Source organism: Salvelinus fontinalis, chromosome 29, assembly GCF_029448725.1.
Source record: "Salvelinus fontinalis isolate EN_2023a chromosome 29, ASM2944872v1, whole genome shotgun sequence".
NCBI classification, from domain to species: domain Eukaryota; kingdom Metazoa; phylum Chordata; class Actinopteri; order Salmoniformes; family Salmonidae; genus Salvelinus; species Salvelinus fontinalis.
In genome coordinates this window covers 35,680,423-35,705,199 of record NC_074693.1, presented here as the reverse complement: position 1 = coordinate 35,705,199, position 24,777 = coordinate 35,680,423, and the positions used below count along the sequence as shown (strand labels likewise).

Here is a 24,777-nt window from a genome sequence, read left to right as displayed (position 1 = left end):
CAGAAAATGCCGACCTCGTCAATCTGCCGCCATAGTCAGCCGCCTAATCCTGCCTAATGAGCAGGCCGGCCCTGCCACCCACTCAGTAACGAAGAGTACCCCGTGCTCGCAAGACTGTCCTGAAGATACCTCTGTATCTCGGCGACATCGGTCCCAGATATCCTACAGGCAACAGACCGAAGACTGAAGACACACTTGTGTCATTAGCAAAGAGAAAGGGCAGGTAGCCCAGTGTGAGGGAGAGAGAGGAGGAGCAGGCAGAACCACGTGCATATGTCTTGGTAATATGCATCTCGCAATGTCTTGTCGCGCATGCCTCACAAATTCACCAAAGAGGCCTAAAGTTAGCCCTTTTCTCTCTGGTTTTATTGAAATTTACACAACTGTCCGCAGTCTAGTTAGGCTATAACACCAAAAAAGAATATGTTTTGTGATAACTGCACTGTGATTTTAAACAATGTTTTTTTTATGACTAATTATGCTCTAAAATGCCAGTCCTAACGAACAAAAACATTCGTGGAGGCTATCTGCGGAACGTTACCATTCCAAGCTATAAGAGAGACGGCGAAAAACAATCTGTCCTATATAATGCAGTCACTACTAACAGAGTACAGTAGGATTATAATAACCCAGTGACCCAAAGCCTTAGTCAATGTTTTTAGCAACAGAGCATTTTCCACTGCCTCTCTCAGGCCCTGTGACCTCCTGCTCCACCTCAGACTGATTCTCCACTAAGCATTCTGGATGCCTTCAGCTGAGACAGGAAACCCACTGGCCGAGAGGAAGGGGCCATTAAGAGGGGGGGGGGGGGGGGGGGGACTGAACGATATCTAGGACAGACGACCTAAAAGTAAATTTTAGCCAGCCGTGAGCCTTTGCCTCAGCATGTTGTTTTCAAAGGTTGTCTCAATGTTTAATTTAGACGTGCGTTTACACACCAAGAGAGTATCAGTCAATCAGACTACACTGCCCAGCCAATCGTAGAAGTTTTTGTATTTTTTATTCAGACAATGATTAACAACAAATGCACTCCTTCTCTCCTACAGTTTTGAGATTAATGGCCTCCCACAGTTCCCACAAAATTGATCATATGTAAATTATGAAGACTTGTGGTGTGGAAAAACCAAGAGGAGGAAAAGAGAGACGGCGAGTTAACCGCGGCCATCTTGAAATAGAGCATTAGCCTTGAAAACCCTTTAAAAATATTTCCAGAGGCCCATTGAAAGGGAAAGAAAGAAATGAACAAGCAGAGGCCTCCAGTCTGAACATGCCAAAGAGGCCTTTTCATTCAATTACTATAAATGGAGGAAGCTGACCTACAATTTCCACTTGAGTCATCGCAGACATCACTTCATATGGCCTGAAACTCTGCTGTGCAGTCATGGCATTATCATTGTTCTCCTCATGTGGCACAGATAAGCACAGGCGCAACGAGAGGAACTTGAGCCAACAACTTCAGCTCCTTGCAGTAGCAGACGTGGTCACTAGCTACACAGTGAACTGCTAACACAAGTCAGCGTGACTGACGTTGCACACACCTTCCACAAAGATTGTTTTATTTTAAATGCAGGCAAGGACATGATGCCTGGCCTTGACAGTTTTCCAGGTCAACTGGTACCACAGTAAATTCTAACTGGGGGGGGGGGGGGGGTGCAACAGTACGAGCATGGACGGCAGGGGTCTGAACAGAGAGGGACTGCTAAACAACCAACAACTGATGCATTCATCAGGGCCAGGGATGCAGCTCCGAGTACAGGCCTCGGAGCCAGCTGCTGCTCGTTACGAAACTGGATAGTAGCCAGGAGAGACACAGCCCTATGTACAATGAGGAACTGTTTTCAGATGACAAATGAGGCAGGGTGTGTGTACGTGTGTTTGAAGTGGGGGGGGGGGGATTACAGGTTCTGGCCCATGGACCTGGTTCTGAGCGTCAGCATCTCAAATGTATCAAGTTCTTAGCGATCCACCATCTTTAATTCATAAGATCCAAAAGATAAACAGAAAGCCAAGCTCATCTCCTCTGGCCTGCTGTAAACCCCCACTCGACAAAACGCCTGTACAACAGCTGCAGAGGTCTTGGCTCCAAAAGCGAAAACTGCAGCCTTCCAAACACAAGTACGTGGAACGAGAGACTGCTGAAACCATCTGTAGAAAAATATGTTTGTTTTTTCAAAGCTCCAGTTGCCTTTTCATTTTGAATAATGTTTGCTGCTAATATTGAATACATTAGGTAAATGTTAGTGAACAGTGGAAAGATGCTGTAGTCCAGTGGTTATTGAGAAAGGAAATGCAGATGGTAGTTGGTATTTATTAAGGCAGTACAAAGCAAACTGTAGCCTACCCGGAGTCAGGTTTATTTGTTGGGAGAAGCGAAATTATGTAATTGATACAGAATTTCTCCCTCCAATTTCTATGCCATTTTTCTCCGTGCACGGCACCCTGACATGAGAAGCGGCATCAAACGTGCAACTGGAAAACAATTACATAAACATCCCAAAAAATTAATTTGCAAAGTGTTTATCCTGGCGGCACAAGCATGAACAGTTTTTGCCTGAACTTGTCCTCACCTGAATTTCAAACATGGGAGAGGAGACCTTCCAGTTAGACCTGCTGTGGTTACTGAATGAGAGCTGAGCGCAAACAAAGATTACACTGAAAGGGTATACACTCAAGGCCCTTCAGTACGACCTAGCATTACAGTCTACAATCCAACAGTCCTATCAAGCCACTTTCATGAAAACACATCATGAGCTGCAGGAATACATCCAAAGATGATTTACAGGAAACACTGCAGAGCCTGGAGACAGATGAGCGGAGATTTCCAGCCAATGAAACACTGTATTGTACTCCAGATATACTTTGAATGGAGCGAGGGCCAGAGGTATGGGGTGGTAGTGGTATGAGTGGTATGAGATTGAGAAAGCAGCACATCCCGAGTGCCTATGCTCAACGTCACTCTTTGACCCACAATGGGGCACTATATCTACAGCTGGGTTTCACTGCGACATGAAACCTCCTTATTGCATGCAGCTGCACCAATGACTACCTTCATTAAACGTATGGAGATAAAAATACTACCATGTTTTACAACTAAGGGCCAGACATTTTTCCTGACCACATGCCTAGTTATCAGAAAGAACAGTCTTGTTTTGGTTACGGTCTTGCCATAACTGAACTCTTAGTGACCTCATTTGGCCCACTCTCCATGATTTCCTGTTCTCCTGCACAGTAATGTGTTCAGTCCTGGATACCAATCATGTTTTATTAGCCACTTCAAATAAACCTGTATCTGCTACTGGTGTGCAGTCTGGAACCATTTTGGTCAGCATGTCCACACAACAGATTTAAAGCTCAGCACATGGAATTTTCACAGAGCTCGCTGTAAAATCAGGTACTTGCAAATGTATTCTTGGCATGCAAGTCGGCGGCAGTTTGGGATACCACCCTGTCTTTAGCAAAAGTCACCCCCTGTTGCAAGGCGAACCGTTGGCGTGCCAGCAATTACAGGGCATTTATTTTCCTTAAATCAAATTAACACCTAGTTAAAGATCTTCTCTATCGAAACGAGAACCGACATGCCTCTCTACACAGAAACAAAATAAGAATACTAATCTTGTGTATGAAACCGGGATCGTTGGAAGAGGCCATGCTGCATACGAAAGGCCCCCACCTAGGAGGCAAAGAGACCCAATTCTTCAACCATGTCTCGAGTCACATTTCTGCAGTGCAGCACCAAAGATGTTATAGACCTGTAATTTGCTTGGCTGTCAGACAGCTCGTGGTAAATACAGCATTCAGGGGTATTATGGTTGTCTTCAGTGCAGCCAAAGTATCAACTCAACACGCAGACCCAGAGGTTAACCAGCATACAGGAATACAGACCGGATGCACAATCTGCATGTCTAAACACCAACTCAGGTGTTAACAGCAACTGGCCTCTTAAGATATTAGCTAATTATAACCTATATCTAAATATGGTTAACAATTAGATGGCCTCAATAGTATTAGAGACTTTGCAATCAAAACCAACATATCTAAATAGTCACTAGTCCAACCAAATACTATCATTTTAAGTATATTTTAGTCAGTTGAGGCTATGCATCCTGTAAGCAATACGTTCTTAGAAAAATAGGTGGTCCACATATCTAGCGGTAAGTTATTTGAAAAGTCCCTTCCACTTCTAATGATTTTACCCATACTACATCCAAGCATCCTGCATCAAAGACAATGATAGTCAGTCCAAACACCGCCTTCGTCCCTCTTCTGGGAGCATTCCACTCCTGGCACAGAATAAATAAACAGTCCTAGATGCTTTATAGCTGTATTTGTGTTGTCAGCAGGCCAGAATACAGTATATTGAGGTCCCTCAAGTGAGGCCTCTCCATTTGCTCAAATAGTAAGAAAAACAATCCCCAGGATATAGATGTTAAGAGTGCTGTGACCTTCTTGCTGAGGGGCCCTATGCTCTGCAGCCCCTCGTAGCCACACTTCGGTCTGCGGGCAAGAGCTGGTCTGAGAGCCGTGGTGGGGGCTGGAGAGTGGGGCAAGCCCACTTCAAACAGGACTGCTATTTTAATTCCTGGTCAGTGGTGGTAAATCAGGCCTGTCACCTGGCCTTGGTGCAGAGAAAGGTCCATTCATGGCTGGAGCTGCGGAGGAGAAGGAGGCACAGCTCCTCACTAGGGTGGGCTTGAGCCTCACTCTGAAGATATGTGAGAGAAATAAACAAAAACACACACCTACCCGAAACCGGCCCGTATAAAATACAGCAGATATCTTGACTTGCCACTCAGTATATCAGCAATGTTCAGAATTGTACAATAATATCATTGTCGATTGATGGTCTTTTTAATCCACTATCCAGAGTCGGGAACAGATGAAGATTGTCAATATCTCAAAAGACGGTCTTAAATCAAGATGACTGCAGGTCTCAATCTCAAACGAATGAGGGAAATGGCACCATCTAATAAGATGTTTTTTTTAGGGTGGAGGATGGTTTAAGAGAACGGATGTGGCATAAATACTGATACACAAGCGTGGGAGGAGTTGAGGTAAAGGTATGTATGTTGTAGACATTAGCTATGGGAAAGATTTGTGCTCAAGAGTCCAATGGATAAATCTCAATCAAATAAATGAGGTGGGCAGAATAATGTCCCCTGGATGGGCTTAGGCTTTCAACCACCATTCCTGGGGGAGTAACTGAAATATGCCCGTCTTACAATTCAGTTGCTATACATAGCCAAAAGGAAAATACCATAATGTGTGTGTGTGTGTGTGTGTGTGTCAGCCAAACTTTATTTTGACAGATGGTACCCATTACCGTTCAGTGACACTTCTTTGATATGGAGATCACGCAGGAATGAATCATGCATTTTGAATGAGTTTTCACATGATTAGTCAGTCATTTTCAATGACGACCTCAATGTTTCAGCATCAACAGGGTGCACACTGCTAACAACGAGTGCCGCGCAAACAGATAGCGGGACAATCGAACAGTCCGCGAAGAGGCTGCTTTAGCCTAAATCTTCAATAGACTAGTGTACATCAATCCCGACAATAAACAGAACATTTCTTCAAAAAGTAGGACCTTTCTTCTTTGGAGAGACTGAAGCGTGTTAAATGTCTTAAGATAGCTGTTACATTAGTGGTTGAACAGACTTTTTTTCAGCGGTATTGTGTTAAGCTACCATCTTTAACTCTGATCTTGTTAACCTTGAGGCCAAATTTATTGCAAACTCTTGAGATATTCCACATGTATTCGCTCGAGTTGTTAAAGCGATGAAGATATCTGCAGCTGGGAAAAAATGGGTCTGCTTCTGTTTAAAAGGCTTTTCCATGTCCCGCCAGGCCCCCTTCTCCCTGCTCTCCTTTTGCCGAAGGCCCAGTTAAATTGGCACAGATTCCACCCAGCTCACAACCAGAATCGCTGCCTAAGTGTTTCCACCTCACTTGCCCAACGATGGCCTTACAGTAGCACAGAAAACACAGGGGGGAAAGTCAACCATGCTACAATAGGCCGCCTGACACACAATGTAAAAGAGCAGCCTTGCAACACATGCACAACCTTTATGTGCCTTCTTCCGGCAGACGTTCACAGAGCGTACAGTACACCGCCACCATAGAGGGTTTGTGAAATGGACTCTGTACAATCGGACTCAGCCTAAAAGGATTCTTTAAAAAAAAAATGAATTTCTTTAAGCCTCTTCACAGATGGCACATTCGTTTGTTTGTGTAGCATTAGCAGAGCGGACGTGATGCTGCTGGCTAGTCGGTGGCTCACTCTTCCTGCATGGTCTCTGAAGTGTTGAGACTTCCCAAAGCACATTCCTCTCGGAGAGAGAGAGAGAGATAGAGACATGGAATAACAGTTGAGCAAGTACTTTGCTCCCCAGGTAGAAAAGTAAAAGTCATCCTTAATAACGGAATTCCTTTTGAGTTCAAAGCCATGCAAAACTGTGCTTCCCATACCGAGATGACAAATATAGGATCATTTACAAGGATCATTTGAGCTGGATGGTGGCCCACCCAATGCTTTAGCTTCGAAATTACCTTTCCGTCAGAAGTTGTCCTCCAAAGGCAATCTTTACTATATTCATGCGACCACAAAGTTCACACAACCACAAAACAGTGTGTACTGGTCTTCAAACACCTCCTCCACTCAGGACAAAAGGGTTATTTCCAATAGTCACATTCGGTTGCTTGGCAGATAGTGTAACGCATGACTCTGCCAACAAACTGGCCTTGTAAACAATATGGAGGAGTATTTTTTGTGTATGCTTGGCCTCAACAAGTCTTTTGGTCTATTTTGGTCATGCGCTACAGGATTTGTAAGTATTCTCACAGCGGTTATAGTAAGCCAGTGTGTCTAATGGAAGATAAAGTAAGTGTGTATGTGTGTAGAGGGGCTGCAGAGCTGAATGGTAGCTGACGGCGTGTAAAACACAAGGCACTGAATACAGACAGAACAAAAATGAATAGTTTGAATGCATCAAGAGATTGGAGTTTGCATTCTGTGTAGTTCTGTGAATGTTACACCTATCACAGAGTCGCAATTCGGAAGCACAAGCCACTTTATCGGATGTGTAGACTTTGATTCTGTGACTGATGGTACAATAGCTGGGAGCTTTAAAAACTCGTAAAAGACGGGTAAAATGTACCTCCCTTTTTAATTCTGTGTGGTATTTACAGTGACAGTAGACATGGGTTTGTCCCTTATCAAAAAGACAACAAAAGGGAAAGAGGAGGGGAGTCAAAGCGAAAACACAAGAGATAACTGTTGTTTATCAGATTGTTCCATGGAGAATAATCCTCTCAATAAAACCATATCAAAACAACCAAAAGACAGGGCTGTCTGTTTAAGCAGCGAGCAGCTTGTAAGAAAGAATCCCAGTAATAATTAAAATCACTATTATAACAGGAAGCAACTTCCTGATAAGGATTATCAAGTGAGATTTAGATTGGTGGCATGTACCAGCGGTAATTCCATCACCAACCTTTGGTGTTGTCTCAAATGAAATCTGAGGATCTATGGTTGGAGGCAATCACAACATTCGGATACATTTCCGCTCAGGATGAATGGAATAACTGAAAAGTGTCAATCGTATGCAAATTGGACAAAGCCTTCCACTAGGGATGTGCATCTTTCCCTTTCAAGACGATTCAATACGTACACTACATGACCAAAAGTATGTGTGACTTAATTCCATTCACCCACAAGAGCATTAGTGTGGCCGGGCACTGATGTTGGGCAATTAGGCCTGGCTCATAGTCGCTGTTCCAATTCATCCCAAAGGTGTTCGATGGGGTTGAGGTCAGGGCTCTGTGCAGGCCAGTCAAGTTCTTCCATACCAATCTCGACAAACCATCTCTGTATGGACCTCGCTTTGTGCACAGGGGCATTGTCTGAAACAGGAAAGGGCCTTCCCCAAACTGTTGCCACAAAGTTGGATGTACAGAATTGTCTAGAATGTCATTGTATGCTGAAGATTTCCCTTCACTGGAACCAAGGGACCTAGCACAAACCATGAAAAAACAGCCCCAGACCATTACTCCTTCTCAACCAAACTTTACAGTTGGCACTATGCAGTCGGGCAGGTTTTGTTCACCTAGCATCCGCCAAATCCAGATTCCTCCATTGGACTGCCAGATGGTGAAGCGTAATTCAATACTCCAGAAAAGGTGTTTCCACTGCTCCAGAGTCCAATGGAAGGGAGCTTTACACCACTCCAGCCAATGCTTGGCATTGCGATGGAAACCCATTTCATGAAGCTCTCGACGAACAGTTATTGTGCTGACATTGCTTCCAGAGGAAGTTTGGAACTCGGTAGTGAGTGTTGCAACCAAGGACAGACGATTGTTACGCGCTTCAGCACTCGGCGGTCCCGTTCTGTGAGCTTGCGTGGCCTACCACTTTGCGGCTGTGCCGTTGTTGCTCCTAGACATTGTCACTTCATAATAAAAGCCGTTGAACGGTGCAACATAGGGAATAAAAATAAATGTTTTATTGCATGGTGCAAGATTGAATGCAATTCATTGATTATTGAATGTTATGATGGACACAGCTTTGTAGAACCAAAACACAGCCCCTGCTCAACAAACTGGAACTCGAGAACTAATCATTTGGGGTGATGCAGTTCGCGAACGATATTGGGTTATTACCCTCATGCAATGTTTTACACCAAGTCTTTCATAATCTAGTCCAATTGCGGCCACAACTAGACCTTGTTTGAAATGCATCATAAATCATTTAGTTTGTACGCCTAGCAATCAACAAATGTACATTGTTTAAAGCACACTTGAACAACTCCGTCACAAATGACAGCTCTAATAAGCCCCTTGTAGTGAATGACATGTGAACGAGAAGTTTGTATAATCATGACTCTTACGAGTTTTCAGTTCATCGTTCGCCGATAGGGGTCCTGCTTGCTCTGGGCGTTACTGACTGAAATGAACGAAATGAGTTGAAACATTCATTCTTTTGACTGAACGAGTTGAAGAGATCTGAATCAGTTAAAACAGCTGAACTTCCCATCACTAGTGTGTGTGTGTGTGTGTGTGTGTGTGTGTGTGTGTGTGTGTGTGTGTGTGTGTGTGTGTGTGTGTGTGTGTGTGTGTGTGTGTGTGTGTGTGTGTGTGTGTGTGTGTGTGTGTGTAAATGATGTATGTTGTGTATACTAAGTAGGCACCTGAGCTGAGCCATAAGGGAGACTAGGCATCTACCATCCTGCAGATTAAGTGTTTGAGCTAGTAATGTATCAATATTTACTGTTTACAAATGAACTATGACATTTCACCCCCCATCTCAAAATCGAAGGGTTTTGACCATTTGAAAGTTTTCACATAGTGATCTTCTCGTCTATCGCTTCGGCCATGCAGTGCGCCTCGCAAAAGTGATTGCGGTCCTCGTTATGAAATTATCACCTTTACCTTGTATGTCGAAAAATTCCCATATACACTCATTGTTTAAAGCAAAATTACCACAAAATTACCATATACACGGATTGTTTAAAGCAAAATTACCAAAACTATTGCTGATGGTAACCTCGAATAATCCAAATTAAATCTATTTGCAAGCCCCGTTCAGCAGGTATAGCCAGATGAGAGTTGTCTCCTGTAGCGTACTTTAATCCGCCAAAACACATTTTCAACATAGATAGCAATAACCTAGCAAATTACATAGGTTGTCACTCAACTAATAAAGCCTATTATCACAAAATCCATGTAGCAATAGAATGCTGAAGGTGCCGGGCAGATGTGCAAGATCAGGAACAAACTGCCTGCCTCGCGTTGGTCAGCGCGCGAAGCTGGGCACAGTGCACAGCTTGACTAGGCTACTGATATTGCCTGGGGTTGTCCTGCATGCAAAATGATTTGGAGATCAATGATTGTCAACGGTTGTCACAGAAGATGAGAGGTATTTTCAGAAGGTTAGATAGAACGTAATATGAGCAACAACAAAAAATGTGAACCAGCTATTTGTAACGTTTGAATACATTTTCTGACAGACTCATGCTACATTTGGTTAGGTTTTGGGGTCCCAGGACTGCACTTGTGTCTTAAACATTTGAATCGGGGCGGATGTGCATCGGTGAATCATTACATCCCTACCTTCCTCTCAGATCCATTTCAACAATGTAGCTGTGTGTTCTGTAGATTGATGATGGTATGAAAAGCAGACATGGCAGAGCTATGATTCATCAGCTGTTATGTCATGTTAAATTAAGACTGTTAGGCAGTAGGTCCAGGTCACTGGTGTAAACTGGTTTAATAAGAAATGAATGCAACTGCAGACCTTCCAGCAACTGTTACATTTCATTGTTTCGATGCAATGCGTCCATTTTAATTTCATATCTATTTTATGTCCATCGGAATTAACATGCCTGGTCCACAATAGGTTCAAAATATCGAGTAGGGAAAAAAAAATCCTCTAGCAAATTCCAGTTCATGTTATCGACGTACAAAAGATAACACTGCCATAGAAGAGCTTCCGGCAGGTTTCCAAAACCCAAAGTTTGCTTTTGATCCCTATTCGATCCCAAGTCTTTAACTGAGATCCAAGTTAGTATTTTTACATAGCGCATGTACATATATTAGAATCTCTCTAGACATTTTATTGTGACGTGTTTGCCCAGCTACATTCATATTTGCAGTTATTTGTCAGAATATGTCAGCACATCGTCTTGTTCAAAAGTGCCAGCTTCCCTGCATTAACCCTGTGCCCAATGTCAGAAACACTCACCTAAACTAGCCTGCATAGGAATTCTATTCAGAAAACTAATTGTTATTGCCAACCACTTTCTGAACAGAGCACAGAATGAGCAGAGCTGTTTAAACAGGGTTTTACATACTGTTTCAAGCAGCAACAGGAGGGCATCTGAATTTCCCACATGTTGTGGTTGGAGAGGTAAAGGGGACACACAACTGTGCAGCTTCTGCGGAGGGTATTACACCCACGCTCTCTCTTTCTGGTTTGATTAATGCTACGCCAGCCTCTCTGCTCATCGCCCAATAGTAGGCTGGTATTCTGACAACTAGATAATGGCTGCTAGTTCGACTTGTCATGGCGTACAGAGCAGTAGTCGTTTTCGTAAGGCGTCGTGATATTTAGACGATCTGTGGCAGGCCCTAATCTTTTTAGCATTTGATGATGTTAAAATGTCTTCGGAATTGGCCTTTTCTGAGCCGACTCGGCTGCAGAAAAGGCTGACATTTATCACAATACACAATAGAAAAGTTTGTATTGCGGAAGAACATGGCATAACCTGCTCAGTAAAAGTTTAAATATAAGTGAAAAGACTAGGCTTATGCTAGGATCGCCTTACAGAAAACACAAAGGAAATCCAAATCTCTCTTGAAAAACATCAGATTGATGTATGCAAATAAAAGCAGTTAGAATTCTGTTTTCTTCTTCAAGGAGACAGACCAGTGTCAATACAAAATGCCAAATCCCCGTTAATTGTTTGTGTGGCCATGTGTTCTGTCTAAAGGGAACAGCAATTATTTTGCAATACATTTTCCTCCTTTCGGTGATAAAACAAACACATTTTACAGTAATACCAAATACTGTACAAAAGCATCACCATATGGATCCCAGATATGGACCCCATCACCCTCTTCATTTGGGTGCCTGTACGAACTCACACATTTTTATTTCGTTTTTTACCTGTGAACAGTTTGGTGATGGCCTTGTTCTGGCGGCGTGCTGAGCAGATGAGAAGGAGCCAGGGCGGGAGGTACTCGTGGTGGCTGGCCAGAAGCTCAGCGATGGTCCTGGGGGTGTCTGAGCCTGAAGACCTCTGTTCTCCCTCACCCAGCTGACAGCCTTCGTCGATGGAGTCAACCAGGAGGAAGAGGGCCTGCTGAGGCGGCTTGGCACTCAAGAGTGGGAGGAGAACACACCTTTAGGGCGAGAGAGAAGAGGAGAGAGATTTAGAACCCTGTGCACCTAACGCTTTCCACCGCAAGCTGATGCTGTTGAAGAGAGGTGAGGATGATTGCCGACGTACATCAACAAAAATAGATTTAATGTCGGTCGAAGTCACACGTTTGACTGTATCTTAGTAACTGTCTCTCTATCCACAGTTCAGCTTTCAGGCCCTTGACAGGCCTTGACAGTGCAAATGCAAATCTTTAGGGAATTGAAACCTGCAGTTATAGATAACAGGTGACATGCCCCCCCCAAACGCTTCTGAAAAAAATACTGGGGAAAACACTGGACTGTATGTAGTGCATACATACAGTCTGTATCCTAAATATTTGTTCTTAGCCGGGGGCTGAAATAACTGAATTTCAACTGAATTTCAATTGAAAACAGACAGAGCAGGTCCATATTAATCAAATGAAAACGTGACAGCTTACAAGGCCGACGACTGTCTGGAATAGCCAGGGAAATCTTTTGAAAGTCGTTTCAAAAAAATCACTGTCTGTGTTTGAGCCTACACACCCCAAAAAAACAGCCTCAATACACTGTGAATAATGTACAGTATTAAACCACATCAATCCTTGTCTATACTCACAAACCCAAGGGTTTAAATGCTGCATTAACCTTGAAATAACATGAGCGTGCAAGCCAAAGGGAAAAGTGAAGACCCCATTTGCTCGAATGATAATGTGTATTATGACTGCGTGCATAAATGCCATGAAGCCAGCATTGTATCTGTTCCCGTTTTATTTTCCCAACCTGCATGCTTGTGCTGGCAAAACGTCAGTGCCTGTGTACAGTACAGAGCTGCTACCCCCAGCCCGATTCCAGTCTTGAGACTGTTGTTTTGCTGTTGTAAATTACCGCCACCGCTAAAACAGCGCTTAGTTATGCATGTCCCTCGCTGATCAAATTGGAGCCTTTTAAACATTACTTTTAGTCAGACTGCAATTCCAACGCAAGGGCTCAGCAAACACTTTCCAGCCAAACCTCCCCTCCAATCCTCTATTTTCCAACAGCTCAATTTCTCAAGTGCAAGAAAAGGAGGGTAGTGCGCAGTCATCAACCTGCAAGCTCCATCATTACATCGCTCCATCTCAGAGAAACATGGCCGATTGCTCTTTCTGACGGCTGCAGCCCCACATCGAATCTGCAGCACAGACAGGAAAACCAGCCAAGAGGAATGCCAATCTGCAGAGTTTGTGTACGGCAAACAACTACAGCAATGCCGCCTGCAGACAAACAAATTCACAGAGACAGCAATGCGGGCCTTGTTAAAGACAAAGAGCTACTCTTTTCCTGAAAATCAACTGCTTTTCAGAACTGTTGATAACTGACTTTCCTGCAGGAAGAAGACAGGGGCTTGAAATGAGCACAACAATGCGCTGGGTGCCAGACTAACGTCCGAAGAACCTCAGCCAAATGATGAGTGTATTTGTGACGCATCCTTTGCCTCGTACGTTAACACTAACTATTTTGGTTGTTCTTATTCCGTCCTCGACATATGTAAATAGCGGAGACCAATGATAATTGAGAGAAAGAAAGAGAATGTGATATGTCCCTAATGCACCCGTCATCTGTTGTGCTGCAGTCCCCATCTTCCACGGCCCGGGCCACATTGTGCAATGTGGGCTTCGCTTTGAAGTTTCACTGAAGATGTTTAGGCCGACAGGCAGCACCGGGCACCTTACTCACGTCTTACACATTTACTGAGACGCTTTTATGGGAGTGGGGGCCGGGCCTGAAATTTCCTTCATCGTGCAATGGCGCAGGGAGACTGTGGCTCAGGTCCAATATACTGTGCATGTCCGGCCATGACACCATTCTATTAATGGAAAGGAACAGCAGGTGGGTCAACAGCAGAGACCCCATTGAAAAGCAAGAGCGACTAGCACAGGGCCCACTGGAAACCTGAATGAGGCTCTTTAATTAAGAAAATGAAGATTTCTTCATTTAAAGATTCCATTTGGAGAAAAAGCCTGCTCAGCTTCTTTGCCTTAGTCAGGAGAGCTTAGCAGATAAAGACGGCATGACAACAGCTGACTCATGGCCCCATCAGGGGGTGGAGAATGAAAACCAGCTCCCAATTTGGAAAATGCATATTATTAATTTATACATAAAGCATGGTGTAATTCCAATCATATTCTCCTAACGAATCAACCTGATAGAGACAATGTGAGCGGTTCTGCTGGGAGCAATGTGGATTCTGAGAATTTAGCAAAATGGCAGCCATGACACAGCAAGCGCTGTTACCCCATTGCATTAGCAATTCTCTCACTTCCTCCAAAATCAGAAAGGAACTAATTTTATTCCCTCTTGGATTGAGTGATTTCACAGACTTACATTAACGGTACATGTTTCTCAGCTTGTCATTGGTCAAGGACAGCGAAAACAAAACCGACAAGAAGTGGTGCAACAAAAATGTATGTAAGCGGTTACAAATGAAAAACGAAGCACTTTTCACACCGAACATATGCCATATTTATGCAGAGGTGAATTGGTAACATGCCAACTACGCTGGAATGAATAATGCTCGAATTTTGTCAAAGAGGAGTCAAGAACGTACAGCAAAGTGTTTATAAAGTGATGGGGCTCTCAGACATGTCAACACAACACAATGTGAACTGGTGCTGCAGACAAAGTAAAACCATGTCTAAAAGCTCAAACAACTGCATCTCCACAACCCACAAGCCTCTGCAAGCAGAAAAACATTTTTTTTACATTTTCTGATAAACTGGCATAAAGCTATTCAGCCCACATTTCATATCTCCATGGGCTCCCCCCTCCATCCCTGCAGTAGCGAGGATTAATGGATTGGTTGACTGGATTTACTGAATGTGTGCTTTTAAACAAAGCATTTTCTGAATTGCAGCATACTGTTTTTCTCAGGGGGAAAAAGTATGTATAAATGGTGTAAATGCTACTAAATTCAGCAAAAAAAGAAAATGTCCCTTTTTCAGGACCCTGTCTTTCACAGATACTTCGTAAAAATAATAAAATAACTTCACAGATCGTCATTGTAAAGGGTTTAAACACTGTTTCCCATGCTTTTTCAATGAACCATAAACAATGAATGAACATGCACCTGTGGAACAGTTGTTAAGACACCAACAGCTTACAGACGGTAGGCAATTAAGGTCACAGTTATGAAAACTTAGGACACTAAAGAGGCCGTTCTACTGACTCTGAAAACCACCAAAAGAAAGATGCCCAGGGTCCCTGCTCATCTGCGTGAACGTGCCTTAGGCATGCTGCAAGGAGGCATGAGGACTGCAGATGTGGCCAGGGCAATAAATTGCAATGTCCGTACTGTGAGATGCCTAAGACAGCGCTACAGGGAGACAGGATGGACAGCTGATCATCCTCGCAGTGGCAGACCACGTGTAACAATACCTGCACAGGATCGCTACATCCGAACATCACACCTGCGGGACAGGTACAGGATGGCAACAACAACTGCCCGAGTTACACCAGGAACGCACAATCCCTCCATCAGTGCTCAGACTGTCCGCAATAGGCTGAGAGAGGCTGGACTGAGGGCTTGTAGGCCTGTTTTAAGGCAGGTCCTCACCAGACTTTACCGGGCAACAATGTCGCCTATGGGCACAAACCAACGGTTGCTGTACCAGACAGGACTGGCAAAAAGTGCTCTTCACTGACGATTCACAGTTTTGTCTCACCAGGGGTGATGGTCGGATTCACGTTTATCGTCGAAGTAATGAGCGTTACACCGAGGCCTGTACTCTGGAGCGGGATCGATTTGGAGGTGGAGGGTCCGTCATGGTCTGGGGTGGTGTGTCACAGCATCATCGGACTGAGCTTGTTGTCATTGCAGGCAATCTCAACGCTGTGCGCTACAGGGAAGACATCCTCCTCCCTCATGTGGTACCCTTCCTGCAGGATCATCCTGACATGACCCCCCAGCATGACAATGCCACCAGCCATACTGCTCATTCTGTGCATGGCAAATCTGATGCAGTCCATGAGCAGGAGATGTACTGCAGTACTTAATGCAGCTGGTGGCCACACCAGATACTGACTGTTACTTTTGATTTTGACCACCCCTTTGTTCAGGGACACATTATTCCATTTCTGTTAGTCACATGTCTGTGGGACTTGTTCAGTTTATGTCTCAGTTGTTGAATCTTGTTAAGTTCATACAAATATTTACACATGTTAAGTTTGCTAAAAATAAATGCATTTGACAGTGACACACGCACACACACACACACACACACACACACACACACACACACACACACACACACACACACACACACACACACACACACACACACACACACACACACACACACACACACACACACACACACACACACACACACACACACACAAGAACTAGACAAATTTAAACCTGTTTGCTTTTTCAGAGCATAACAAACAGTGATGTGGTGTTCTTTTTTTCATTTCCAGAACACATAATTTCTTAATGAAAGTTGATACCAAAATGTAGCCTATTGTACGATATAATTTTAGAACAGTAGTCACCAAATTGGCGTATCTCCAAGGCATTCCTAGTCAATCGCAAAACATTTCTATGAAAAACACAATGATAAAGACTTGCATTCCTGTCTTGCGCTGTTGGTAGTAGGTGTACTTGTTTCAGCAGCCCTGCGCGCCGGTAGGCAGTGTTTCATGTGTCTGAAGGTACAAACTCTGCATACTTGGCATGCCCAGAGAGCAAATCAAGTGCACATATATGCCTACCGCTAGCCAATCAGATTTCTCAGATCACTGTGTCTGCAGCTTCCTCGTTGATACTGTGATTTCAAAACGTCTAAAACCATGGCTAGTGAGAGACTTTCAACAAATACTTTTTAAACACTTTAACAAGCCATAAAATCTACTTCTACCCTCACGGTGTGACCTGCACTGCAGCTTCAATAAATGAGGCAAAGTGTATTGATAGGCTTGTGTTGTAATTATTAACGGCTGTGTGTTTTTTCCAATCGGTAGGCCCAGTAGAACCGGCAGAAATGGTGCAGTGTATTTTAGCCTTTCGCAGTAACTTGATTCAAGGTGCAAACAGCAAATTAGTTGGCTTAAGGACAAAAAGGGCATCTGGTAATGGATCTTGCAAAATAAAATACAAATGTTCAGGCTTCCTAGAAAATGTAGTCTAGAGTTGTCTAATAAACAGTGCTCAATAGACAGCTCAGTTGATGCAAGATAGAGACAGAAGTGGCTAGCGTATACAATTAAATAATCTGCACAAAAGCAACTTATTTTGTGCTTTGGACCAAGAAAACAAAACACGAGTTCAATTTGGCATAAACCAAACATTTATTTAAATGGCTTAAAAGCAGAAAACGAACACAATTTAAGATAGCTGAATGAACAAAAACAGGTTTAAGCCCTACACTAACCCCTGAATGCCCAGACTAGGTGTGCATTCCCGGGTCAGACGGACAGTTATTCAACACTGTCAGTGGGATCTGAAATTTCATCCCTTCCAACTCCACGACCCCCTACGCCTTCTTCTAGACCACTGTTTAATTTGACTCTGGGACACGCTACACAGTGCAGGGCATGCTAGATGTCTGACGAAGTCTGATGACGCAGACTGTCGGGACAATGAGATGGTCTCCTGTATTTCACCCTGATGAGGAAACACAAGAAAACACAATGTGCCAGACAAAGCGTAAGTAACTGCCTCCCCTCCCATTCACTCTGGTCAGAACGAGAGAAGAAGAAGACTGAAAGCCTGCACGGCATTGCAGGATTGACATCCTCTGAGAGCACAGAAGATCAACTGCAGCTGGGGCTTTCATTTCACATCACTTAGCGACCTCCTAACGTGCGCAGGCAACACCTCAGTTAACATTTAACCCATTCGTCACGCAAACACGCAAAGGGGATCTGATGCACATGTTTGGGCTTTTTAGTGCGATAACACCCCCTCCCATACCCGCCGCCCCTGTATGCCAAGTCAAAGTGACGCGGACAGAGAGGCTGGCTCCAGAATGCTGAGTCATCGCGGCATCCTTTAAAAAGTGGCCTAATCTGCGGTGAGTCTTTCTGCAGCTGAGCAACGCATGAGGGGCGCAGCCTTTCATCTTCCATTAGCATCCTCTTTTTTCACTCCAACTGCCGCTCTGCAATCCCCAACAATCCCCAACGCCACTAGCGATTACAAATTGAAATTACTACAATAAGAGTCAATGTACTGGTACAACTTTACAATAAGTGTCCCTTATAATAATGTATTTCCATGGTGTGCAGGTACAGTGTTGTCCGAGTGAAGGTGAACATTGTTTCATGGTACTTACCACTGTTGCACCTGTGGCGTGCACAAATTCAAGAATTTGCCAATACACTCAGAGTTGAGATGCATTTTTAGGATATATGATCATGACAGGTTTGTGAGGTTAGGACAACCATGTGTGACACACCACCTGGATTCGGTCTTACGTAGCAAATTATTATTATTTAATTTTTTTTTTGAATTTTTTTTTTTATACATTGGATAAAAGTAGAGACTCAGAGCTACAAAATGGTATATACACTGCATTTTTGAGGAACAATGGGAAAGTAATTCTGCTTTGAAAGTTGATAAACTTGTAAACTCACTTTTGAGAAAATGGCCTTTGAATGTTTTGGTATCTAGTGAAGAGCTCTTCTTTGTCTACACCCATTCAGCATCGTTTACACCCTATTAAGCTTTAGCCCCGCCCATCTCGTTTCGCTCTCTTGGCGTTCAGAGCGCACACTTGGCGCTCTGGCCGATGATTAGTTAACCTCTGGATAACATGAAAACAGCTAGCTAGCTAGGTAAACAATGAACTAAACTAGGTAAACAAAGCGTAAGATCACACACGTCACGTACCGTTAGCTAACGAGCCAGCCAGCGAACGTTAGCTAGCTAAGGGCATGTAAGTAGGCATTTCACTGTAAGGTCTACACCTGTTGTATTCCGCACATGTGACAAATAACATTTGATTTGATTTCAAAACTTGATCCTCCAGAAAGTGGAGAGCAACACTTATGCAGCTCCACTACAAAATACATAAACAAAAAAGATGAGTTCGACATGATGGAAACGGCAGATTTTTTATTGAACATCCACATGTTATTTCAATGGACAAAAACATGTTTGTTTTTTCAAAAACAAGGACATTTCTAAGTGACCCCAAACATTTGAATGGTAGTGTATATATTTTGACTAATGAGTCAATTCAATTAAGTGGCTAATGTTAATTTGGAGGAAAATAGAAATCTAATGTTTGGAAAAACTTCAACCCTCTTAGCAAAAGGAATATAAAGGGAAAAAACATTGACGCACTGAGTGAACAAAATACTGCCAAGAAACTCAAACCTGGTTATCAGATTCAAGTCATGATCACTTTCCAAGGTTCCTTTGCTCCCACATACAGATTTGCCTGGCAGTCATTCAAACTACTGCACGCTCATTTAAAAATCCCCCTTACAAACAAACCCCAAAAGCTCTCACCTAAACAAAAAAAGAATCTGCCATTTCAGCACATTTCCCAGTGCCTTGAGCTTTTAGAGTGCCCACATGACTGAGTTTATTCCACCTATTTATTTGTGCTCTTTTGTCCTGAGGAAAAAAGCTAGACATGTTGCAGGGAGACAATTTCCAAATTAATTCCACTGTTAGTACTCTAGTCAAAACATGGTAGAGGCCATTGCTAGAGGGAAAGCATGTTGCAATTAGATGACATGAGTACATTTGTGAGATTCCTTTGTATGTTATCAAGTTTGTGCAGTTTTGTTGGTTATCAACAGTCCTATACGGTGCTTGATTTCCCCACCACCCACCTTCCTCCCAGGTTTTCACACTTTGTTGTTGTTTCTATAAAGATTAAGATTAAAGGTATATAACTTGTTCTGGTGACTACAATAGCACACACACTGGTGAACGGAGAGGACGGCAATGCATAGGATGGAGACCAGGTTGAACCAGGTGTAATGTATTGACGCAACCAGTGATTACGATCAACAAACATGCTTGTTTGGCCAAGGAATTTGGCCAACCCCTCTGGCATTCACATGCTGGTAAGGTTTTAAAACAAGAGTCTGAGGTCAAGGCTCCACCAGTCTTGTTTACCAGGAGCCTAACCTTTACAAATGAACACACTATTATTCATTATTGAGCAACAATATAGCCTCGTTTTTGGAACACGTTCACCTGAGATGAGATTCCATTTCTAAAGTAAATTAGGGGAACCCTAAGATTGGAAAAAGAATACACTTTTAGAATCCTCCATTGCTTGCTTTGCCTATTGAACATGTCAGAACACAAAGATAGAGCGGTGGATATTGTCTGTGATACAGATCTTCCACTTCCCAACTTTCTGCAACCTGATAGGATCTAGTATTTGTGTACAACAGTGCCCAAGATTCTTTTACACCAGAGATGGTGATAAGACATTCTCCAGAGTGCATATTTACTCCACAAACAAAAGGCTGTAATCTTCGTTGGATAAGAATTCTGTCTGTTGTCCACCGAGTCTGAACCAAACCTCAAGCGGTAAAGAAATGCACTTGTTTAGGCCAGGCTGGGATGTTGATGCTGTCTGTGAGAAGCTTTCCATTCCCTTGACACTGACCAGAACTGGACCTCTGTCTGTCCACTGGTTGTTTATGTCCCCATGTTAACCTGCCTTTATCTCAAATTTCACAGTCAAGTCCCAGGCATCAATAGTGGCCTTATTACTATAATAACTGACACAGGGCTACTTCCTCAGCTTCTTTTGGGAAAGATGTAAAAGACCAGGGATATCAATGAGTCCATTGGCCATTTAAAAATGATTTACCTCGCTGAACGTTTGACCCACTTTCCCGGTGTGTGATGTAGAGATGGTGCAATAAGCATCACCAGATGGCCAGACAAGAGGCATGTGTGTTCAACACTGCATTCCATCCCATGTGTGTATAGTATAGACTGGTTGACCCATCGTGCTGACAAGTCGTGCGAGTAGCATACACACAAGGCACTTCCTTTAAAAATATAGGTTCAAACCCCTTTTAAAGCCCCAGTCTTACAGAGAGAAAAGTCTGTGTGGATCACATTATATGACCAAGCTTGATCCTGTACGGTACTGTTTCACATGTGCAGCCCACATCTTCATATAGGGCAGTCAGTCACACACTTCCAAGCAGTACGTTCTTCCCTCCAGGCAACTGAGCCTGGGTGCCACTGAAAATAACGGATCTTTTTCTCAACTAAGGTCTAGCGGGGACAGTCCCACAGCATGCCACAGCACGGTAAAACAACAACACAAACACTATGTCAATGGGTAGGGGGACAGAGGACTGCTGGGGTAGGGTTAAGGGAAGTGTGTGAGCAGTAAACGTGGGAGGGGTTGTGTAAGGACAGGGGGGTTGGAGGGAAGGGGGTGGGGCAGCAGGCTTCACCTACCTCTTGAAAGCCTCAGTGGGGTTTCTCTCACACTCCCCGGGCTGCAGGACGCTCTGCACCGCTGGATCGCGCACCTTCTCCTCGTAACCCGGCAACAGGCCGCTCCGGCAAATCTGGGCCACCAGGCCTCGGATGAAGCCGCCCAGGCAGAGTGTGCCCGAGTCGTCCGCCCGGCAGAAATGGAAGGCCAGACTCTGCTGCTGCAGCCCCCGATGAGTGCCCTGGGCTGAAGAGGGCCACAGGAGCTCCGTGCTCAGGGCCGTCTTCCCACTCCCAGGCCCCCCCACCAGCAACACCCCCCAGGCGGTGGGCTTCGCAGAGCCTGCTGCGGAGCTGCCGCAGGGGTTAGATGCGCCAGTGCCGGAGGCACCGGCCTGCTTGCTGGGAGTGCTGGTCAAACCACTCAGGCCATTAGTCTTTTCCTGGAGACAGTGCTGGATCTTGTGGAAGACCCACTCCCTGCAGTAAAAGCGCTTCCCCTGCAGCAAACTGGTTTGGGCCATTTTGAGATACTGCTGTTCTGGCTTTTCCTCATAGGGCTTTCCTTGCCCTCACATGTTCAACCCAGAGTAGGCCAGCTGTAAATTTGAGTATCCATTTTTTTGCCTCCACATGTGCCTTTCCAAGTTGATCGCAGCTGTCCTTAGTGTGGTGATAAAGCCAGTGTGCAACTGAAGCTCCCTTCTGAGAAAACAGAATGGCTGTGGGCAAGAAAAGCAGTTTTTGGGACGTCGCTGAATATCTGGGGCAAAAAAAGAGTCACAATTGAGGCTTGCACTGTACATTTTCCACTAACTTCTTCCATGGCTTTCTCATTGGCTGGACTGAATGCTCAGTGTTATTCCAGGTTTGTTGCTTTAACATGGTCTTGTGCATGACAGGGCACAGTGCTTTGAGTGCATCCACTATCAAACTCAACCGATGCTTGATAAAATTAGCCCTGAGAGTCAGTGATTTGTTTCCCTTGATACATTTCATATGGAAACTGGAGCGGGTATATAGTTTCCATTACATTAACATTTGAGAGTGCCAGAGTTGTGTTGGTCTCTCCAATAACATTGATTGCCTGGTCACTTTCCTGGAATAAACAGAAGCTTGCTGTAAAACACAAAATCAGATTACAGATTCAACTTTTATCTAGCCTATACAATTACACAGTTCACCCTCATTGGAAAATGCATAGCTTTAAAGACTGGGGGAGCGTGTTAATAACACAGTAGCTAACAAGACATAGACGGTGTAGACGGTCCACACTCTTGGATTCTTGGCGAGGTTTCGTTCAGTATCTCTAACCTACTCATTGATCTCCCTTCCTTGCTAGGTGGCTTTAAATCGCAAACATTTCACATCCGGGGGGAAAAACTCCAAATGATTGGACCCCCTTTTATCTGCATACAGCGACATTAATGTTCCCTATCCCACGATGCAATAATGACTCAAATAAATAACTTAGAAGTGTGGTTTATTTTCAGATCGCCAATACAGCGAGTGTAATATGTCTATCAATTTAAAACACGTGTATTATGTCTGGTAAATGTTATTCACCTTTCTCTTGTTTTCTAGGCGCCCACCTCATCGCGTAACCAATAGCCTGCTACAGCGCTCTCATTTAGGAAATACATGACAAAGAGGCAGTTTTAAACTCATTAAAGAAATGCAAGCGCAAGCAAAAGCCTACAAATATGTATTAGGGGTAAACTGTCATAGGTATCGATGAAAAGTGGGCCAAAGACTGGTCGGGCTACGCCGTCTTTTGTATGACAAAAAAACCTCACCCATTTCAAATGAAATAGAATTTAAGACCTTTAGTGAGTCTAAAAACCTACACGATCTAAAAATAATGGCATTCCTACAAACAAAGAATAGGTCAATGAGCTGAATGCGTTCATTAATCTTGTAAAATACAATGTAGAAAGTGTTTTTTAACTTCAAGCAAATGTGGAACGTTTGCCCATTTTTCAATGTTACTGTTTCAAATACCGTATAGCCTACGGCTTCTCACCTCTTGCCGAATCCCCCTTTTCATTTGGTTGCTGTGCCCGTGGTTAAACCATTTGTCTCTCGAACCAAATGCTCTGCTTTAAAAGCAATATTTGATTTGCTTAATCTATTTCTAAACCCAATCTTCGAATTTTTCCATCAGCGTCTTTGCATTTCTCTTTCTTTCAGCAGCCGCGGCTCCTCCTGCTATCCAACACAGCGCTGCAGCCTACTATAGTTAACCAGTCTCTCAGCCTCCAAACATTCTAATATTCTATCGCTTGCATTCAGAGCACACACGCAGGATGGACGCAAAGTCTGATGGGAATTAGAGTTTTATAGGTACCTAAGCCGCCATTATATAATAAACACAGAATAATAAACACATTGATTTTCTGCATTATAGAACATCAATAACGAGTGTAAAGTTTTGAGTTGAAACCATTGCAGCAGTTTTTCTCTTTATTTACATAGATGTTTAACAATGCTAAAATAATGTTATTACAACAATGTTGCGTAGAGTAAAAAGTGACTGTTTCAGACATTTCCACACACCTTATAATCACTCATGAAGGTTGACCATTGAAATAAAGGCAAAACATAATTACTTTGCAGTTCCAACACATGCTTGCACATTGTGATTAAAACAGTGTTGCTTGTGCCTGGTACATTTTCTCTTGCAGATCACACTGAGTCTAAATTAGTGTTTTAATTTCCTAGTAAATACCTTTCCTTCTTGTAAAAGCGTTGCCTGACTCTCACCATCTGGAGAAGGTATGTTTATAGAGATGCCCCCCGTGGACACGACAGCGAGAGATAAGCAAATCTATATATTGAACCAAGCCTTTCTCCCATAATCACACACATACACACTAATCTCTCCTCTGTCTATTCCTCCAGTGCTGTCAACCTCTCATTAAAACAGTATGCCATGCAGTTTCTCTGCAGAGAAGTAGGAATCTGCGTATCATCTGGCTGTTCACACAAAAATGACAAACACAATCAAATCCAACAGCACCATTCACGCCATAGAATCAACATCTGCATGGCACTATTGTGAGTGAAGAGGGGTTCTTAATGTGCACTGCACTCCATTCCAATGTCAGCTGGAGTTTGTGTGTTACGAGTCCATTCCCTTAAGGTGTGGTAAAGCTGCAGGTTGCTGTTCATACCATGCACAAACTACTCAGTGGGGGTATCCAACAATGCAGCCAAGCCAATCTGCGAAATGTGGGTAATTGCAGCGATTTCCCCTCTCTGTGCCAGTTAAATACCAACGGGTTAATTTTTGCCCAACACACAGGCTTTGGCAGTCATCGTGTGCCATAATAATGATTATACTTTGTAAATATGTCAAACATATTTAGATTAAATGTGGCATCAACAGTGTAACCCACTTGGTGTATAATGGTTGGCAGCGGGTTATTTGTTTAGGGAAATTGATGTAGACCGAGAGCGTCCATGTCTTTGCTAT

General features: G+C 43.6%; 1 protein-coding gene across 3 annotated transcripts in view; it reads right to left on the bottom strand.

Annotated features, from left to right (window-relative positions):
* Nucleotides 1-23,579, bottom strand: part of LOC129827925 (ankyrin repeat domain-containing protein 50-like) — a 35,336-nt gene extending 11,757 nt beyond the window's left edge. The window contains exons 1-3 of one of the 3 annotated variants that reach the window (XM_055889215.1): nt 23,326-23,579; nt 21,324-22,421; nt 11,663-11,898 (exon numbers count right to left, since the gene is read on the bottom strand). In XM_055889215.1, coding sequence (XP_055745190.1) covers nt 11,663-11,898; nt 21,324-21,826 — 739 coding nt within the window. In that variant the 5' untranslated portion in view covers nt 21,827-22,421; nt 23,326-23,579. The remainder of the gene's footprint in view (nt 1-11,662; nt 11,899-21,323; nt 22,422-23,325) is intronic. The other 2 variants (XM_055889216.1, XM_055889217.1) reach the window with 2 other exon arrangements.
* Between the last annotated feature and the right edge of the window lie 1,198 nt (nt 23,580-24,777).